Genomic DNA, 22,871 nt, shown 5'->3' on the forward strand with positions numbered 1-22,871 from the left:
CTTAACAACAATTATCCGTTGAATTTCTCAACTACTATCACTACGCCATAGATTGGATTCCGCAACCCCAAGAAACCGTAACTAAAGGCTAAAAAAGCGTTGCTAAAGGCCAAAAAAAGTCTATGGCGACTCTTTTTTGGGGTTGCAATTTTAGGCGTTGCCATAGAGTTTTTTGCAACCCCGGTGACACCCTATTGCAACCCTTGTTTGTCCGTTACAGAAACGTGTTATTACAACACCAATGGGGTTGCAATAGGTCTTGAAAAGTGTCACAGTAGGGTTTGGGCTATCAATACAATATTTGTGGGCCCTATTGGCCCACATGTGGGGTATCAATGCAACCTTTTTGCAACGCTTTTTAGTGTTTTTTGCAACGTTTTTTAGTGATTATTAGCAACACTATAAAGACCTATTGCAACGCTTTTACAAAAAAAATGCTTGGAACTGTTTATAAATTAACATGCCCATAAATAAGACCATTGTCTTAAAACCAACACAATCCACAAATCATAAACATCAGTCCACCAACCATAACATCCGTATCCCCATACTACCACTACCTTCACCATCACCAAACTACCATCCTTATACCACTAATTGTCTACCAACCATAAAACAAAAGAGGAAGTTTAAACAAGTTAAAGTTACAATTCAAAATCTAAACATAGTAGTAATGAGAAAAACAAAGTAGAACGAGAATGCTGCTAGAACGCTTCTGACTAGGTAGAACCACCTTCAGTAATAGGAGGTGGTTTACCTACTGGCTAAAGATTTTATTCCTCCAACTCAGCGCTTTTTAATTCTTCAAGTTCTGCTTCTAGTTCATCCTGCAACATAAAGAAGACATCCAGACAAAAGAATACTTTCTGAATCAAAGGAACATTGATAAGCAGAAAAGAATATATTTTAACTGGGACTGCAAGAATCAAAAAATAAAATTAATTATATAGGTGAACAACATACCTCATCAAAATCAGCTGTTGCACCAATGGGAGTGGCCAGTGCTTCTTGAATCTGTTTCATGTTTTCTGTTTTATCACTTATTTAATCCATAGTTTTATCTACATCATCCATATTCCTGCGAAGATGACACTATAGAAAAAAGCAGGATGTTGTTCATTAATGTCGAAAAAGAAGAAGATACATGACAAGTAATGTCACATATGCATCAGAATATACATACTTCATACTAAGAAAATAAAATTACACTAGGAGATAATTAAGATAATATAATCCTTCAATTTCCATGCAAGCCAACCAACCACTAGTACACTTAAGTATGAGCCATGGCCCACTAGTGACTTACTATAGCCAAACATAGTTCCTCGCTCATAAACCATAACATTCTGATTTCCTGCTAGCCTAACTTTTTCAGCAGAATTTGTCATAACCTACATATGTACTTACAGAAGGTGCACAAAATTGGCCTTTCTTGAAGTTGATAATCTTTCCCGTTTGCGCAGCTGCAACTAATAAATCTGTCTATCATTCCAATATGTAATTGAACATGTCAGTTTAAATATACATGGTAAAGTGCTTTATTCACACGCAGTTCAAGCCTCAATAATTATATATAGTCGTATGAAAACATCAATTTAACATTATTAAATAATTCAACCTGTCTGCAGAGGAATGCTGGAATCTGAATTATATCGGCAACTTGACCAACTATATCACACTGAGATAAAGAGAGTGCTATATACAGTTAGGCAATGATGAACACTAGTTCTATACTGCTCTTTAGCCAAATAATTCTTTAAATATATGCACCTTAACATCACTTTAAGGAAAACAAATGTTGCTAATTGACAAAAAACACGGTAGAGCTGGAATAATGATGTTGGGCCTGCATGTTTTACAAAATATTTGGAAAATAATAAGGCTGGCAACTGAGTGCCGTACAACTCAGTCTAATAAATGACTTGCTTCTGTTTATATATTGGAGTGGTTGGTTGAGAGAAAGAATAGATTATTGATTGAAGCAACTAGAACAAGGCTAGAAGATCACCAAACTTATACAATCTGATTAACAGATAATAAAGAAATAAAACTAAACCCCTTAACACTAATTATGATCTTTTTAGGTTGAAGTATGAAAACAAGAACCACTAACTACTTTTATTACAAACCAAATTCAAAATATCACAAACTCTCTTTATTACAAAAGATTTTCTAATCAGTTTTAAGCTAAGTTCATCTTTTATTCAAAACACGCACACATTAACTATCTACACTCCACCTGTTCGGGCAACTCAAAGCTTTCTTCCTGGATTGGTATCAACACCTTGGGTATGAGAGGATCCCGAGGCTTGACCCGCTTCTTTACCACTCGAGTCCTGATGGGTTTCATATTCCTTCTTAACTGAAAACAATAAGGTGAATAACAATAAAAAGGTTGAGCCAAAAATTGCTCAACAAGTCCGCAAAATATAAACAGTGTTTAAGCATTTAAAATGAATCCGTAACCTGGGTATATCTGTAAAGATATAACCCGACGAGAATAGAAAGAAGGCCATTATTGGCGAATACAACGAACTAAATGGGACTCAAGTTTGCATTTATACCCTGCTGATCAGCCAGGATACAGTACATATCTATATCTCACTATATAGATCCTGTCGGGCACCCAAGCACTATGGCCCATCTCATGGCACCGGTTATGTCCCGGTCCTTAGGATTAAGTAAACTTAATCCCCAAAGTATTATTATCCAGTCCCTGGAATAGCAACTGGAACAATCGGTATGCTTTGATATATTCTAATCACCAGAATATATCAACAATTGTGAGTAGTAATTCAAATATGAATAATAAAGTCAAATGAAAAGGATAAGCAAGAATCGAAATGAAATATGAACAAGAGAATCAAAAGAGTGCAAACGTGATAAGAATCTGAAGAGAATATCACTATTCTGAAAATAGAATAGGGGAGAAACTTGCCTTCTATGCGGCTCACTGTAATTAAATCACCTTCGTCTATCACCTACTCAACCTGCCTTGCTGGCTTAGCTTCTGTTAGCAAAATTAGACTGGTTAAGTCATTTCTTACTTCAATTGCATCTTGAATCGACTTCACATCGTCCCTATTGTCTACCCATGCGCTTATGACTGACTCGTATATTACATATAAGCAAGTAAGACTCGATTAACCACATAATACACATAAGCACATAAGCACATAATCATTTTTATAGTTAAAACAATTTTTAGGATCAAAATCGACTCGCTGATCGCTCCACTAATCATCATCTAACTTGTTTCCCATTTTTTTTCGGAATTATTCGGATTCGTCTCGGCACGCACTTCGATTGATAATCAAGCAATTAATATAGTCAACTAATTTCTAGAAGAAATTATGTCTTAATGTTATTTTTAATAAAAAGGATTTATTTATCTGATGAGTCAAATGGCTTTCGTTTCGCTCAAATCGGACAAACGGTCTAATTAACATCAATTAAACACTGATAATTTAATTTATTATTCAATATAAATAATTATTACTAATTTTTTAAACCCTAAAATAATTTTTAAATAAATAATTAAGAAACTCAGAGTCAAAAATAATTTTTCTATAATTTTTGGAGTTAAAATGAATATGTTATGATTTATTGAAAGTTATTTGATTAATTATCGAAATAATTAATCATTTTCAAATAATTAATAATTAATAATTAACTAATAAATAATTAATAAGTAACTATGTAATAATCTAAAATAATTAATCCCTAATTATTAGGATTAATTACAATTTATTACAAATATCTATAATTTATTATTACTTACTCGATTAGATCGATCATTTACAAATAAATAATCGATACCATTAACTGATACGTTATTTATTAAATAAATAAGTTATTATTCGAATCATATTCCATCTCAACGATCAACTACTCGTATTTCTACGAGTTACTCGCATTTCTTGCATAATTATTGAACTACTACAGTTATTATTACAGTTTAATCGATTATTTGTATTTAATTATTCATTACCAATAATTATTACGATATTCTACGAATAATTAACTATTGCTCAAATAACAATAATCGAACTTATAGTTCAATTACTCGTGTAGATACGAGTTACTCGTATTATTTTAATAATTAGAGAATCTTTAATCATTATATTCGATTACTTTTTAATTCTTAATTATTAACTAATTACTTAATTACTAAATAATAAATAAATAGATAAATAATTAGATAAATAGTTAAATAATTAATTAAATAACTAAATTCGAATTTTTAAACTAATAAAATAATTTAGGAATTATTAATCATAAATTTCAGAATTTAAAATTGATTTTTATTAGAATTTTAGAATTAATAAAACTGATTTTTATTTTAATAAAATACAATTAATTAATTAGAAATTCAGAAACAGATATCCTGGATCAGCAATTGGGTTTTCCAGATCAAAACCAGGTCGAATTTTCCAAGAAAACGGGTCCTGAAGAACAGACCCGGGTCGACCCAAGAACAGCCCAGAATCCGACGATAACACCGGTTTCTGGCGACCCTAATCTGAGTTCGTTGGACTGGATTCTATTCGATTAATTGCTCCAACATCTTCCCTGTATCTGCAGCAACCCAACCCCTACTTCTCCGGTGATCGACGAACCCCACAGCTCCTTCTCCGGTGAAAACATAGCAGAAACCGGCGACCTTCAACCCAATTCTGGCAAGCTCGATTTCCAGGCAACACATGCATCGTTTGAATCAGTGTTTTATGGGTTTTCGTTCAGAATTTCACGAGGAACATAATTAAACTAATATCACGATCTAATAACCCCTACAACAAGTTCTCCGATCAAATCATAATTATTTCCGGCCAAAACTCAAAATCACGATTCCGTACACGAAAAATTACGAATAATATATCAAAATGAAGCTTATTACTTCTACAATCAAACCCCCATAACCAAAACAATCTCAGATTCTTACAAAATCAAAAACGAACTAATTAAAATATACATAATCCCTAAAATAAGAACTAACACCTAGAGCAATCGTTTGATCAAATAAATAGCTCAAATCGACTGTAAACTAACATAGGAAACTATTACAAACATCAATTTCAACCAATAACCCCAAGAATCAAAACGCCCAATTTCAGTTCATGAACCCTAAAATACCAATTGAAAATCGAAGCAACAAAGCACAAAATTGATGATAGAAATAGAAAGTAGAGATCAAGAGCTTTCGATTGACTACTTACATGTCTGATTTGGAGGTCGTAAACACGATCAAATCGTTGGTTGAACTCAAGAACACAAAACCCTAATTTTTGGAAATTGGGGAATATTATAGAATTTTCTGATTTTTAATTAATTAATCAATAATAATTACGGTATTTATAGCTGAAAAATTAATACTCCTAAATAAAATTAAGGGGCTAATTATACATCTAATAAAAATATTTGGCCCTAATTTTTTTATTTTTTGAGTATTAAAATTTAATTTATTAATATTTTATATATACAATACATATGCCAAAATTTCCCAAAAATTATGAATAATGCAAAAATACAAAGAAATGATATAAATAAAAGTCCTATGATTTTATAAAAATAAAAATGTGATTTTTGTGTGGTTTTTAACACCCAATTGGGCCCGAAAAAGTCATTTTTCGCGAAACAAGAAAATTTATAAAATGTCTAGATGTTCAGAATAATGCGATGGTAAAAGCCGTTTCATGAAAAATAAGGCCCATTATTTTATTTGAAATACTGGCTTTAAAATCATGGTTCGGGTTGTAAAACGTTTGAAATGAAACTTATGAATGCGAAATAAAATATCTGAAAAATATCTTAAAAATACCGGAATGACACGGAATACATGTAACACGTAGCAATTAGGGTTTGACAGATAATTACTCATAATAACACATTAATAAACATAATTTATTATCAATTATGATATAATACAGACGTAAATTTCCCAGACGTTACATCCTTCCCCCCTTAAAGGATTCTGTCCTCAGAATCTCACTATGAAAACAAATGAGGGTATTTTTCTAACATTTCACTCTCAAGTTCCTAGGGTTATTCTTCAATCATAGGATTTCTCCACAACACTCGCACTAATTATACAGACTTGTTTCTCAACACTTTCTCTCGCCGATCTAAAATTCTTATCGGCTGTTCTACTAAAGATAAATCAGGTTGGATATCTATCGGTTCATATTCTATGAAATGCCTAGAATCATGATTATATCGCTTAAGCATCGACACGTGAAACATATTGTGAATATGTTGCATGTGAGGCGGTAAAGCTAATTCGTACACAACTTTTCCCACTTTCTTCAAAACTTCAAAAGGTCCGACGTATCGTGGTTTCAATTTACCCTTATTGCCAAATCTGGTCAATCCTTTTCATGGCGATATTTTGAGTAATACGTGTTCTCCTACTGGTAGTCCATATCCTTCCTTGCTTGGTCTGCATATTTGTGTTGCCTGTTTTGTGCTGCATCGAGTCGTTTCCGAATAAGTTCAATCTTTTCTTTAGTCTGTTGGATTAATTCTGGACCAAAAATCTTGCGTTCTCCCACTTCATCCCAATGTACTGGTGATCTGCATTTTCTTCCGTATAATACTTCGTACGGTGGCATTCCAATGCTGGTCTGATAGCTGTTATTATAAGAAAATTCCACCAAAGGCAAATGCTCATCCCAATTGCCTTCAAAATTAATCACACAAACTCGTAACATATCTTCAATTATTTGGATAGTTCTTTCACTTTGCCCATCGGTTTGCGGATGATACGCGGTACTCATGTTTAATTTAGTTCCAAGACATTCCTGAAATTGTCTCCAAAATCTTGAATTGAAACGGGGATCTCGATCAGACACGATAGATATTGGAACTCCGTGTCGCATCAAAATTTCCTTGAGATACAAGTGCACTAGCTTGTCGAGTGAAATTTTTTCGTTAATCGGTAGAAAACGTGCCGACTTTGTTAGTCTGTCAATAATTATCCATATCGCATCATGATTTGCTTTAGTCCTTGGTAGTCCTACCACAAAATCCATCGCTAAATGTTCCCATTTTCATTCGGCAATATCTAACGGTTGTAATAATCCGCTCGGACATTGATGTTCCGCTTTAACTCGCTGACATGTGTAGCATTTACTCACCCATTCTGCTATTTCCTTCTTTATTTTCGGCCACCAAAAGTTTTCCTTCAAATCATGATACATTTTTGTGCTTCCTGGATGAATGGAATAATTCGAACTGTGCGCATCTCGTAATATTTCTTCTTTCAATTCTGCCACGTTAGGAATCCAGATTCTCGATGCAAAGCGGAAAATTCCTTCATTATCCTTTTGAGTTATGATTTCTTCTCCCGTTAAGTCATTATCTTGACTCATCACTTCTTCTTGACAGCGGCGAATCTTCTCTAGCAACTCTGGTTGAAAAGTCATAGCGTAGATAGCTTCTGCAGATTCATTGGGAACACGAAATTTGATTTCCAACTTATCAAATTCATTGGCTAATTCTTCGCACGAATTTAACCAATTCGAGTTAACGTGGTCAACGGCGTTGCTATTTTCGCAAAATCTTTGACAAATCTTCTATAATATCCTGCCAATCCCAAGAAACTTCAAACTTCTGTCGGTGTTTTTGGTCTTTCCCAATTCAACACAGCTTCAATCTTCGCTGGATAGACTTGGATACCTTCTCTACTGATGATATGCCCTAGAAATTGTACTTTTTCCACCCAGAATTCACATTTCGAGAATTTTACGTATAGTTGCTCTTTCCTCAGAATTTCTAAAGCTATTCTCAAGTGTTCAGCATGCTCTTCTTCCGTCTTTGAGTAAATCAAGATGTCATCAATAAATACCATCACGAATTTATTCAAATATTTCTTGAATACTCTGTTCATTAGATCCATGAATGTTGTTGGCGTGTTAGTCAAACCGAATGCCATTACAAGAAACTCGTAATGTCCATATCTCGTATGAAACGTAGTCTTGGGAATATCTTCAGCTTTAATCTTCAATTGATGATAACCTGATCGCAAATCTATCTTTGAAAACCATGCAGCTCCTTTTAGCTGATCGAACAAATCGTCGATTCTTGGTAAAAGATATTTGTTCTTGATAGTGAGCTTATTCAATTCCCGATAGTCGATGCATAATCGCATGCTGCCGTCTTTCTTCTTTACGAACAATACCGGTGCACCCCATGGGGATACACTGGGTCGTATGATGCCTCGGTCTAGAAGATCTTGCAGTTGTGTTGATAATTCCTTCATCTCAACTGGAGCCATTCGATATGGAGCTTTCAAAACTGGTTCTGTACCTGGTGCTAGATCAATCGTGAACTCAATTTCTCGATCTGACGGTAATCCTGGAAGCTCGTCTGGAAAGACGTCCGGAAACTCACATACAACTGGAATGTCTTCTAGTTTAGGACTTTCTTTTTCAGTATCTAACACGTAAGCTATGTACATCTCACATCCCTGTCGAAGCAATCGTTTGGTCTGCATCACTATAAGAAATTTCTTCCGCTGCTTTTCGCCCTTTAATAATACCGATGCATTTTCCATAGTGCGGAATTTGACTTTTTTATTCGTGCAAATGATATGAGCATTATGACAAGCTAAAAATACATTCCCAAAATGATATCAAACTCTCCTAGCTTAAAAGAAATCAAGTCTACAGAAAAATGATTTCCAGCTATCTCTATATCGCACGTAGAACATACTCGATCTACTGGAACTTGGTCGTCATTAGCTAATTTAATAATTAAAGTCTCGCCCAACCATTCGATTTCGCAATGTAACTTATTAAGAAATTCCTCAGAAATAAATGAACGGGTAGCTCCAGAATCAATTAATATTTTTGAATCTACGAGATTCACCAAAAGCGTACCTGCAATTACACTCGGACTCTACACTGCTTCTTTCATTGTCATGTTGAAAGTCCTTGCTCTGGGTTGATTAGGCGGCGGTGGCGGAGGTAATGCCAATACTTTTGGAATACTAGCTGTCATTGCTGATCCTTTGTAATTCCTAGCGATATGCCCTTTCTTTTCACATTGGTAGCAAGTAATTTCTACTGTCTTTCCTGTTGGACATTCGTTAGAATAGTGCCTTTCTGCCTGCATTTAAAATATGTCACATCTGTTTTAATACATACGCTAGTATGCTTTCGTCCATATGTTTTACAGTACGACAGTGGGACTCTGACCATTCCCTGCTGTTTGGGGGCTTGGAAACGATTACCTGCTTTCTGGTACCTTGTCCTATCCTTTTGAAATTCAAATTTATCCGGGCATGAAATCCTGGCTTCCTGCTGGAGCGGTCTAGGAAACTTCCATGTCCTCTATCCCTTTGAGATCTTTTATTTTGCCCTTCGATGATCAAGGCTTTCTGGACTACGGCGGTATACGTCGTTAATTCAAAATATGTAACTTTTCCATAGATCCACGGTCGTAATCCCTCTAGAAACCTTTGAACTTGTTTCTCTTCAATATCCACTTGTTCTGGGATGAACCTAGCCAATTCAGTAAATTTGGCTTCATACTCTGTCACAGACATACTTCCCTGCTTTAGTTCCAAAAACTTTATCGGCATTTGATTTCTCACGTAGCAAGGAAAATGTTTCTCTAAAAACAACTCTTTAAACCTATCCCATGCAATAACATCTTCACCCTCTAAAGCTTTTTTAGATTCCCACCAATAATTTACTTCTCCTTTCAACAAATAACTAGCAAAGTCAGTCTTCTGATCTTCACCTATCTTCACTAGTGCAAACACTTTCTCTATTTCTTTTAACCAAGTGGTAGCTTTAATAGGATCTGCTGACCCATCAAATTCTGGAGGTTTAACCGACTGAAACTGCTTAAAAGTAACAACAGGTAATGCTGGTGGTATCTTGCGCTCAGTACGAGGTGGCGGTTGTAACATTTATTGTTGAATCTATTTTTGTTGATGTTGCATCTGTTGTTGCATCATTACCATCTGTTGTTGCATCAGATAGAACATTTGGTTCATGGTCTCATTAGTCTGTTCTTCGGAGTTGCTGTTGGAAGTCTAAGTCCTAGTCTTTTTTTGGGTGCCATCTTCTGATAATAAAACAAGTGATATTTCTTTAACATTTTAATAAATAATTGAAAGTAGGTAAGAAAACAATTTATCCTGTAATAACGACATGATTTAAATAAAGAAAACATTTGTTGAATATAAAAACCAGGAAATGTAAGCAGTTAAATAAAATGGTTGTTCTTTTTTCTTTTTTTTTCAACAGAAATTAAAATATGAAAAGCTGTAAAACAATAAAGTGAAGGTAAATGCTGTAAAACTGTAAAGACTGAAATTTAAATAAAAGAAATTTGAAAGAGTTCATTTTATATATATATGACACCAGCCTCAGGTGTAAATGCTTGATACAAAAAGTCTCGCTCTGCTGGTTATCACCGCGACTACAAGTCATACTGCCACTACATGTCAAACTACTACAGGTCAAACTACTACTATAGGTTAAGCTACTAATACACACATACACACTACTCACTATGTTATACTATGCTGCCTCTATATACATCTGTACTCTGAAGTCACTGTCTCAAAACCCAGGTGGAATACGCCTCAGCTCGTCCCTAAGTGCCTGGACCAAAGTCTGTGCCAAGCGGAATATCCTATAGAACTCTGCGAAAGAAGGCGCTCCCTCATGGGTCAAATCATCGAGCTCCCAAGTGGCACTCATCAAAACCGATTGCAACCTCTATCTCATATAGTAATCTGGCTATAAGGCCGCTAAAGTTCCTCTGTCCCTATGGTCGAATAGATGCATAATCTCTCGGCACTGTGCTATCGAATATTCCATATCATCCTTCATAACTCTGTACTCATGGTATGATACCATATGCGGCTTTGCAACCTGACCCACCGACTCCTGTGACGAAACCCTCGGTATACTTGCACCCTGCTGGGTAATCCTAACTGTAGATCCATATCATGCTCTCCCATCCCCTCGAATGGAATCATCTGAAATACATTCGGCTCTGGGGCATGTACTGTTATAGGAGGTAACACTGGTGGTGGTGGTAACTCTGGCTCAATCCCCTATATAAACTGATACTCAATTGTCAAAGGAACCATCGGCTCAAAGAAGTCAAATGGATCGAACATCTCTATAGGGTCCTGGGCTATCCCCTGTACTGGTGGTACCAGCTCCTGTGGCAATGGTGGTGGAGGTGGTAGAGGAGGTAACATGTACTCAAATACTCGAGGTATAACTGGTGTTGCTGTCCCGTTGACTATCCTCTCAGAAGACGCAGAATAACCAGAAAATGCCATCTGATAATATAACAAAGAAAGAATAAAGATCACTAACAATCCTAAGATTTATACTTTCCTATTCTAATATGACCTAAATCCTAACACTACTCTTCCTATTTGACTATTCACATCCTATGTGATATCCCTATCTTATCTCAACCATAATGTTCTTATTTTCAGGGACCAAACCTACAACTCTGATGCTAAAACTGTAACGCCCTCCAGACCCGGGGTATAAGTCTGGGGGTTACAAGCAAATCACCAAACCTATAAAATCTGATTAACAAATAATAAAGAAATAAAACTAAACCCCTTTAACACTAACCATGATCTTTTTAGGTTGAAGTATGAAAACAAGAACCACTAACTACTTTTATTATAAACCAAATTCAAAATCTCACAAACTCTCTTTATTACAAACCATTTTTTAATCAGTTTTAAACTAAATTCATCTTTTATTCAAAACACACAAACATTAACTATCTACACTCCACCTGTTCGGGCAATTCAAAAGCTTTCTTCCTGGATTGGGATCAACACCTTGGGTATGAGAGGATCCCGAGGCTTGACCCGCTTCTTTACCACTTGAGTCCTGATGGGTTTCATATTCCTTCTTAACTGAAAATAATAAGGTGAATAACAACAAAAATGGTGAGCCAAAAATTGCTCAACAAGTCCGCAAAATATAAACAGTGTTTAAGCATTTTAAATGAATCTGTAACCCAGGTATATCTGCAAAGATATAACCCCACGAGAATAGAAAGAAGGTCAGTATTGGCGAATACAACGAACTAAACTGGACTCAAGTTCGCATCTATACCCTGTTGATCTGCCAGGATATAGTGCAGATCGATATCTCACTATATAGATCATGTCGGGCACCCAGGCACTACGGCCCATCTCAAGGCACCAGTTATGTCCCGGTCCTTAGGATTAAGTAAACTTAATCCCCAAAGTATTATTATCCAGTCCCTGGAATAGTAACCGGAATAATCAGTATGCTTTGATATATTCTAATCACCATAATATATCAACAATTGTGAGTAGCAATTCATATATGAATAATAAAGTCAAATGAAAACGATAAGCAAGAATTAAAATGAAATATGAACAAGAGAATCAAAAGAGTGCAAACGTGATAAGAATCTGAAGAGAATATCACTATTCTGAAAATAGAATAGGGGAGAAACTTGCCTTCTGCGCGACTCACTATAATTAAATCACCTTCGTCTATCACCTAATCAACCTGCCTTGCTGGCTTAGCTTCTGTTAGCAAAAATAGACTGGTTAAGTCATTTCGTACTTCAATTGCATCTTGAACCACTACAAGAAAAATGCAATCAGACAACGGTTGAAAGACAACCGTTAAAAAAAATACCGTTGGAACTTAACGGTTGAAAGACAACGGTTGAAATGCAATCAGAATACTAAGACAACACGCTAGAACTGTTGTTAAATAACAACCATTTACCAGATTAAGACGATGGTTTTGCTGCTTATGTTGTGTAATTTGGACAAGTGCTTATTCTTACCCTTGTCTCATTAAAAATCAAACAACTGTGCGTTTATACCATTGTTAAAAGGAAAGGCCATAGATAATGGTGTTTTAAAGCATTATATTTATAAGATTTACACGACGGATTTATAACGCGTTGTCTAAACACCACACTTTAAAAGATACTTTTAGAGGTTGTTTTGAATTATTTATTTTTCATTCTCCCTCCTATTTTAATTTAATCTCCCACAAAATTTTAACAACTCAGCAGTTTACTTTTTTCATCTATCAACTAATAGACAACGGTTTGAGATGTAAAAAACTTGTTAGAAACTTAAACACACAATGGTTTGGTTCTTCATGCATGTTGTCTAAACTCTAGGTAGAAGATGGTTTAATAGATTATCTATAAACTGTTGTCTCTGAGTAATGTTAAAATGAAAAAAATGAGTTGTATATATATTAAATCCCCAGAAAATTAATCCAAAAGTAGCCAACCAATGACTACCTAACAAAATATCATCCAACCAATATAGACTAGCAAAAAACCCTCAATCAAGTTGGCAAATCAGAATATTTCCTCAAGTCAACAACTAATTTCAATTGGATAATTCACAAACCAAATTACTTATTAAGATGTTATGTAAGCTTACTTATCACACCCAACAAATAATTACTTATTGCAGAATTTCACTCGTCAAAGCAAGTTCACTTATGGAATTGTGATGGAAGAGATAACAACACGAGATGAAAGTAGTAATATATGTCCAGCTGAGCAAAGGGTGTTGCCAAGTGGAGGCGTAAGTGCTGATGGACCTCCGACAACCCTCAGTGGCACTGGCATTGACCGAATGGCATTCTTACAGGCTAATATAACAAGAGACAACACAAAGTTTGTCAATGGAGCAATTATGGGTGAAAGAAATGTATTCCAGGTAAGCAAATTGATAAAAGTTCATAAATAAGTAAAATATCAAGAGTATTTCTTGAAGAAACTTGATGAGTTGATGTTAGATGATTACTGAGTATTTTCTTCCTCGCTGTGTCTTTCTAATACCCGTGTTCTTGACTTTTTCTGCAGCTAGAGCAGGGTCTTTTCATTGGCAGTAAGTTCCCATTTTTTAATCATCACCAGTTGACTTGGACCAAATTCCTCCAGCTGAAGACAGTGGAAGAAGGTGCTGGTAACCCTCCACCCCCAGTAACAAGTTGTTGGCAGAGAAGAAGCAGGGTATCATATATGAACACCTTATTCGATCAGAATTCCAACCAAAACCTTGACAAGCGACCAACAGTTTTAATTAGGCATGTCCATAAAACCAATAATGCAATCAAACAGGCTTTTCCACGAAAATGGGCAAAAACGGGAAACAATGAAATCCGGATCAATAATCACATTGGTCACTGAAAGAAAAATAAAAAAACTGAACATGGTTACAAATTTAAGATTAACAGGGTTTATGGCCCATCAACACTACTGTCCAATAATTAGATGACACTGAATCCAACATATAAATGCCAGACAGTCCAAACAATCAAGAAAAAAGGGAGCGATAAATTAAAAAATGACAAATTCCAGTTTGATAAATCATTTATAAAAATTAAAAAAACTGCTAACTTCATATATATTAAAACAGTAATCGTAATTGACACTGATTAATTAAAATTATCAAATTTTGGCAAATAATAATTCGAGAAATAAAAAAAGATTTACGAATAAATAATTTATAGAAGGCAGAGAGGTAACTCATGCTGGGGTAATTTTCTAGGCAATTTAACTTAAAAGAAGGTAATTTTTACCATCATGGGAGTTGAATCCATTCATCTTCGTCCCGCATATAGCTAGCTTTTTCCTCATCAAGTTCGTCACCATTGGGAAACATTGGCAAGTGCAGCTCATTCTCAAGTTCTATTTCTACTGATCCATCATTTTCATCGTCACATTGTTCATAACAGTTCTTTTCCGGTAATTTCAACACGACATACCAATGTTTTTCAAGAGGATCATCAATGTAACAAACCTGCTTAACATGTTTCCCTAGCACGAACAGATCATTTACAAAACCTAATTTGTTCAAATTAACAATTGTATATCCCAAGTCATCTACCTTAACCCCCTGGTTCATATCTACCCAATTACAACGAAATATTGGGACTCTAAATTTGTTATAGTCCAACTCCCATATACTTGTTATAACTCCATAGTAGGTCTGTGAAGTATGTTCAATATTCTTCTCCTTACCCTGTACAAGCATTGTATCTGCAACGACACAGACACCACTGCACTGAACTTGTCGAGTGTCATCACGCTCCTTGGTGCTAAACGTAACACCATTGATTCTATATCCGCTAAATGTAGGGACATTCTTGTTGGGCCCTTCAGCAATCCACCTTATCTCCTCAGGTATGTTGTTATGGTCATCCAACAATTCTGATTGAATCTATTTAAAACAAATTGATAAATATTAATTATGATGTTTTCTTAAATAAACAAATAACAAATACATTTACCAGGAAAAAATATAAACTAGGCCTATTTATGATGTTTTTATTCAAAGAACAATTATACCTTTTTCCTGAACCATTTATGAAATTCTGCATTTTGCTTGTTTTTAAGCCAGACTTCATCATTTTCATGTTGTTGGTATCTTGTCATCAAAGATGCCATATGCTCGCTGCGAGAAAAATCACTTTCTTTAGTATATTAATCAAAGTGCATAAAATAATGAAATAACACACACTTAAATATCACTAACTTACTCAAAATATGGTCTAATATTAGTTGTATTTTGGAGAAAACACAAATGTGCTAGATGCAAGTCCTCATCGCTCGGCTTTATCAATGTCGCACCAGATAGAGGTCTTGCATTCTGCTCATACTTTGCATTTTGAGACACTCCTACGGTAGATTTTTCAAAATTCACCAAACACTCCACCGCCTCTTCGGCAACGTATGCCTCAGCAATACACCCTTCGGGATGAGCCGGGTTCCGTACATATCCTTTAAACGCTTTTAGATATCTCTCGAAGGGATACATCCAACGAAGGAATATTGGCCCACAAAGTTTAACCTCTCTCACGAGATGAACTGAGAGATGGATCATCACATCAAAGAACGAAGGGGGAAAGTGCTTTTCAAGCTGGCACAATGTTTCCACTAACTCACTCTGTATTTTTTCTAACTTGTCTACATTGATCACTTTACTGCAAATTGCCTTGAAGAAAAGGCAAAACCTAATAATTGTGCACCTGACTTGTTTTTGTAATACTGATCGAATTGAGATTGGAAGCAAATGATGCAATATCGTGTGACAATCATGAGATTTCATTCCAACAAGCCGAAGATTTTCCATGTTTACAAGATTCTTAATATTTGAACAAAATCCATCTGCCAACTTCATTTTAAGAAATGATGAGCAAACTGTTTTTTTTTCTGCATGCGTTAAGTTCCATGATGCCAACGGTACCTTTTCTTTCTTTCCAGGAGTCTTAGGTCTCAGCTCCGTTCTTATTCCCATTTCAGCCATATCAAGACAAACAGATTCCCTATCTTTTGTCTTCCCCGGAATATTTAGTAAAGTTCCAACAAGGGCTTTGCATATATTTTTCTCGATGTGCATCACATCGAGAACATGCCTAACTGGCAAAAATTCCCAATACTCAAGTTGGAAGAATATTGAAACCTTTTTCCAAACAGGTCTAGGTTCACCTTTCTTCCATCGTGGTTGCCGTTGTTTCTTTCCAAATACATGGGCCCTTAAATGCTGTACTCTTTGAAAAACCTCTTCTCTGGTTAATGGAACAGGGGCGACCCCCTTCTCCACAGTGTTATCAAAAGCTGATTTCTGCCTTCTATAAGGATGATTATGGGGCAACCATCTTCGATGCCTCATAATCACCGTCTTACGGTAATTAACCAATCTAGTAGCTTTCGTTTCATCAATACAAATAGTACACGCATTATACCCTTTAATAACATTTCCTAACAAGTTCTCTAAGGCAGGATAATCACTTATTGTCCATAATAAAATGCCCCTAAACATGAAAGACTCTTTCTTATAAGTGTCGTACATTTGTTTCCCATGCCACAACTCTTGCAGATCTTCTATTAGTGGTTGAAGGAACACGTCGATATCATTTCCAGGCTCAGTCGGTCCAGATATTAACAAGCAGAGCATAATATACCTTCTCTTCATACAAAGCCATGGAGGAAGGTTATAAATTGATAGCAAAACAGGCCAGCTTGAGTAATCAGTACGGTTTCCATGAAAAGGATTGAAACCATCGGAAGATAAAGCTAATCGAAGGTTCCTAGTCTCTGATGCAAAATCAGGCCATTTTTGGTCGACATCCTTCCATGTTATTGAATCAGCCGGATGCCTCATTTTACCATCCTTTTGTCGCTCGGTGTCATGCCACATCATGTCCTTTGCAATGTGAGGTGTATTGAATAAATTTCGTAATCTTGGTATCAGCGGGAAATACCATAGAACTTTAGCAGGGACCCCTTCAAGTTCATCTCCTTTTTTGTTCAATTTCCATCTAGAGGCCTTACATACGCGACACGTAGTTTGTTCTTCATCTAAATCGCCACGGTATAAGAGACAATTATTCGGACATGCGTGTATCTTTTCATACCCCATTCCTAATGCACATAAGGTTTTTTTTTGCTTCATTGAAGGAAGAAGGGATGTTGTTGCCTTCTGGAAGTAAAGAGCCAAGTAATAACAGAATATCACTGAAGCATGAATCAGACATACCATGCTTCACTTTCAAGTTGTATAACTGGACCAGAGCTTTCATCTTAGTGTACCTCCCACATCCAGGATAAAGAGGTTGATGTTCACCTTTAACATGGTTAATGAAATCAGAAGTGTCGGTTTCGTCAGAACTTTCATCAGAAGACATATCATCATCGTCGTCCTCGTCACGTTCACCCATTCTTGAGGTGCCTTGATTGATAGATTCTGATGTGTCGGTTTAATTAGAACTTTCTACAGAATTATTCTCCCCGTGCCATATCCAACGTGTATAAGTTTGATCAATACCATATTGAAAAAGATGGTTTTTAACTATCTGCGCTCTCCATGATTTACTATGTGCGCAGTTTACACATGGACAACTGATTTTTTCTGCATTATAACCATTCTCAAATGCAAATATTAACAAATCTTCCACTCCTTTTTTGAACTCTTTCGTTCTTCTATCCGCTTTTAACCATGACCTATCCATCTTTTAAAAGTCTGAATAGAACCTCAAATTCAGACTAAATTATGAAATCTTTAAATTTCCCCAAAATCTTTATAACTGAACCCTAATTGAAGTAAAAAAGGCATCAAAATGAATTCAAAACAGAGGACTTATATAACCCAAATGCATAAATTAAAGTACTTACCTGTCCTTATAGCTTCTTAAAAATGAATTGTGAAGTCTTTATATTTCCCCCAAATCAATATGAACCCTAGTTCAGAATCACAAAAGAATGAATTCATCAAAATGAATTCAAAAGAGAGTACATATAAACCCGACTTCATAAAAGACTGTACTTACCTGTTCAAGTGTGAAAATAAATTTAAAACCCTAGATCTTGATGTCTTGGAATCTTGATGTGACATGGATTTGATATCTAGATTTGAGGACTTGAGGGTATGATCACGATTTTGAGCATAGATTTGAGAGTATTAGCACGAATTTGAGCATAGATTTGAGAGTATTATGGATTTGAGAGCACATGGACATGGATGAACGGCCTAACTACCAAGTAAATAAATGTGTTCTTGTTCCGACAGATACATATGTCTGAACAAATATATGTTTGAAATAAAAAGTAATTAATAATATGTTTAAGTCTCAACTAAATTATTAATAATATGTTGAATCGTTTAGAATGTCTTTATTATCATTTTCAATTTCAATATTTTTTATATTATTAGTGTTAAACGATCGGTAAATAAATCATCTAATTATCTTTAGTTTGTTATTTGTTTTTACAACTTGATCGTATCGACAATTGGGAGTTCCGAACTATATATTGTTTTACATAATAGTTGTTTGTAAACTGTTACATATAACTCAATAGCGATAAGTTCGACTTTTTGGAGTTGATATCCCATGTTTATCGATATTTTCTAAATTTGTAAATATTTTCGACGATCCAATTATACGGATGTTTAAATCACCCTTTCAATGATCCAAACATATGGATGTGCTTCGAATATGAATATGATTATCATATACAATATTGATACCTTTTCTAGAAAAAGATGTTCCGATGTGTTTTTATATTAATTGAATCTTTCTTATTAAGCATATTCATCAATTATTCTAAACATTATACTTTAAACCCTATCTTAACCCCGAATAATTTTTTTTATTGTAGGTAACCCGCAGCCGCTACCCTTCAGGTGCGCACTGGGTAAACCCTACGGGTTCACACAATAGCCTGCAAACCACGTGAACCAAGCTAAACCGCATTTAGGGACAGACTCTAACTCAGGAGGCATAATCATAAATTCTCCTCCCCTAGTGATCCTTATATCGTAACCGTAACCCCTTATAAGTCACCTTATCAGTCGACCCTACTTATAAGTTGAATTTACGACTTATAAGCTGATAAGTTGAATGTTAGTAACGACGTACTTTGTTCTGAATATATTTTGATTTTTTCTTCTTCATCAACTTTATTTTATAAAGTTATGTTTCAAGATGTCAATCTAATCAAAATTCATTAATTTTAATTAGATGTTGAATTGTTGAATTATAATTTTAGTGAAAATAAATGTAAAACTATTTTATTGAAAGTTGAAAAAGACTTTCATTCATAAGAAAAAAGAATTACTATCGTTGGGATCTGATTCTACTGCAGAATCAGATCCCAACGATAGTAATTCTTTTTTCTTATGAATGAAAGTCTTTTTCAGCTTTCAATAAAATAGCTTTACATTTATTTTCACTAAAATCATAATGCAACAATTCAACATCTAATTAAAATTAATGAATTTTGATTAGATTGACATCTTGAAACATAACTTACTTATCAACTTATAAGTCGTAAATTCAACTTATATTTATTAAATATTAAAATTAAGGACATACGGTTTTAGTTTCAGTTTTGGCCAAAAAATGTCCCAAACCAAACCGTGCTCCACCCTAGTTACAACTCCATCTTTAATTATTTTAAAATTTTACAAAGAGAAACTTAATATCCTTAATTATTAGTTGTTTAATAAATTTTTATTCACAAACATCTCTGTCAGCGTAATCTATGTTTGTTTATAGTAATATTCTTAATTATTATTATTATTTGTTTATAGTGATATAATCGAAGTCTTCGAATCAGATTATCGAACTTTTAAGGTACCAAAAATTTAACTTTTATGGATTACGTCAAATGTTTTATCAACATATGTGCACTCGCAAACATCGAACATTTAAAAATTAAAAGTTTTACAATAGATTATGCTTATTTTTGTTTTAGATTATAGACAACGGTTTAGGACAAAAAACTTTTGTTGGAAAATATATGAGACAACGGTGTGTGTAAGAAACCGTTACACAACTACTATTTAAATAATATAGTATACGATAACGGTATCCTGTAAGAACCGTTATGTGATAGTTGATCTTACAACAGTTACTATATCTCCAAATATATGGATAATTTATATATATTTTAATTTTTGATTTTTAGGTTTTAAAAAAATTAAATAATAACAGATTTTGTTGATCGTTGGATTAAACCAGAACTGTATCTAGGCCGTTGGTTTGAAGTGAATTTTTTTCATTTTCCCTCTCTTTTAAATTTCATCTCCCCCCTTTATTTTTTAGTATCCCCCCGAAATATCCCCCCAAAAACTTTACTCCCCAACCTCCTTCTTCCCCATCAGTTACTCCTCGTCATAACTCCCCAACCCCCTTCTTCCCCATCATCAGTTACTCTTCTTCACGGCGATTTTCTTCACACAATCTTCTTCCTCTTCTTCACACAATCTTCTTCCTCTTCTTCACACAATCTTCTTCCTCTTCTTCCATTCGATTATACTGGTATGTTTCTAATTCAATTAGAGACCGTAAAGCCCTCATCTATATTTGGGGGTTTTTGATTTTTACATGTTTTTAATAAGTTTCTAAAATGCTATTCAATTTATTTGGGGTTTTTTGATTTATTTTAGAACTATAAAACCCTCTTCAATTTATGTTGGGGTTTTTTATTTTTAACTCAATATTTTATGAGATTTAAATGTTGCATGCTCTGTTTGATGGTATTGTGGAGTGTCTTTGCTTTGCGGAATGTTGCATGCAATGTTTGATGGTATTGTGGAGTGTCTTTGGTTTGTTTTATTATGTAAATATTGCATGCAATTGTGGAGTGTTGAGTGTTGATGATGAAACCCCTGGTTTTAAACTGTAATTATCTCATGATGAAACCCCCAATTCTTGCTATTCTCTTGTTTTTTGTTCCAAATGGATATTAACAGGGTGCTAATTTCTGTTTGAAATCTTGTAACTGTGCTAATTTCTTGTTTTTTGTTTCATGTTTCTATTGATTTTTGAGATAAAATTACTGGTTTGTTTGTTATAACTCTGCAGTCGATTAGTTAGTTGAATGTGCCCTGTGCTACTGTCCTATAATAAATGGATAATTTATCTTTATTCACATGCCGTAAGTTGTACAATTATAAGCTAGATTTTATTGGTGGTTGAATGTTTGTTTGTGTACATCTCTGGTTAGTTTAGGCACTCAAAGTGTGTCATTTTAAGTAAAATTTATAATACGCTTTTAAGTGGGAAAGTTAAGATATCTCAGATGGTTATTCTTTTGTTGTTTTTAGGTTCTTTTACCTGTAATGTCTTTGAGTTTTATTGAGTTTACTGTCATGTTAATGTTGTACTTATTCCTTGTTTGTGTACTTCATAGGTTATGGCTACTCCTAAGAAGAAGACCAAGGCAGATAAGGGAAATTTGAAAAAGAAAGCGTCTCACAGGAATGGGTTCAAAAAGACACGATCTTCACCCCATCCAAGGACAATGAGTGTGCTAAGGGCTTTAAGAAAGACAAAGTCCACGAATAGCGAGACCTCCACTCCATTGAGTTCTCCCCCAAAAACTGTGAAGAAGGCCATTTCTGAAAACTTACAAAAGAAAATATCAAAGAAAAGAAAACGAGAAAAAGTTGTTACCAAACCGGACAATACTCAAGGACTAAAACTATTGAAGCGAGGCTGTGTAACGATGCACCGAATTGTGAAATGCAAGATCCGAGGGATCAAACTTACTGTGTCTTTTAATGCAAAAGGAGAGCCATACGGTGAAGAAGGTAAAGAGATGCAATCATATATTGGAGTTTTGGCAAGAACCAAAACCCCGATCTGGCATGATTCTTGGAAATGTGTTCCTAAAGAGACAAAGACAAAAATTTGGGACTGTGTGCAGGTAAAATGAATAAAATAACTTCCATCATTTTAACTTTTATTTTTATTATTTGTTCTTCATTAACTAGCACCTTTTAACTTTAAATTTGTTGGTATATGTACGTAGATGGCTTATGTTGTACCTGAGTCTGCAAAAAAGTTGGTATTCAGATCGGCCGGGGCAAAATGGAGGGAATTTAAATGTCGGCTGACCAAGTACTACATTCTTCCTTATCTGGATCAACCTCAATTTTTTGCACATCCTCCTGCAGATTTTACTTTTATAGAAAAATCACACTGGGACATATTTGTTGCTGACCGCACGTCGCCTGAGTTTCTGGTATTTCTACTTAGCTTTATTCATTTTAATATTTACTTAGTTATGATCTTCTAACCTTATTGCTGCTTTTTATGAAGAAAATTCATAAAGAACAACAAGAAAGAAGGAAGTTGAGTAAATATCCACATCGAATGTCTCGAAAAGGTTATGCTAATCTCGAGAATGAATGGGTTAGTGAAATGAAATAACAAGCACATTTTTTGCTTCATATTATTTTTACAAGCATGTTTATGTTATTACTAAGGTGATCCTTTACATGTAAATGTAGACTGAATCTCATCCAGATGCAGAGGAAGTAGATCGGTCGGACACTTGGATCCTAGCAAGGATGGACGAAG

The 22,871-nt window shown here is 34.8% G+C and overlaps 1 protein-coding gene across 1 annotated transcript; it reads right to left on the minus strand.

The window, feature by feature from the left end:
* Positions 1-14,584: 14,584 nt before the first annotated feature.
* Positions 14,585-17,723, minus strand: LOC141666184 (uncharacterized). The gene is made up of 4 exons (XM_074472180.1): positions 17,543-17,723; positions 15,543-17,427; positions 15,352-15,457; positions 14,585-15,223 (listed from the first exon to the last, which is right to left on the minus strand). Exons 1-4 carry the CDS (start codon positions 17,721-17,723, stop codon positions 14,585-14,587), a joined length of 2,811 nt encoding a protein of 936 aa, XP_074328281.1.
* Positions 17,724-22,871: the final 5,148 nt, after the last annotated feature.

This window comes from Apium graveolens, chromosome 6, assembly GCF_009905375.1.
Source record: "Apium graveolens cultivar Ventura chromosome 6, ASM990537v1, whole genome shotgun sequence".
NCBI classification, from domain to species: Eukaryota; Viridiplantae; Streptophyta; class Magnoliopsida; order Apiales; family Apiaceae; genus Apium; species Apium graveolens.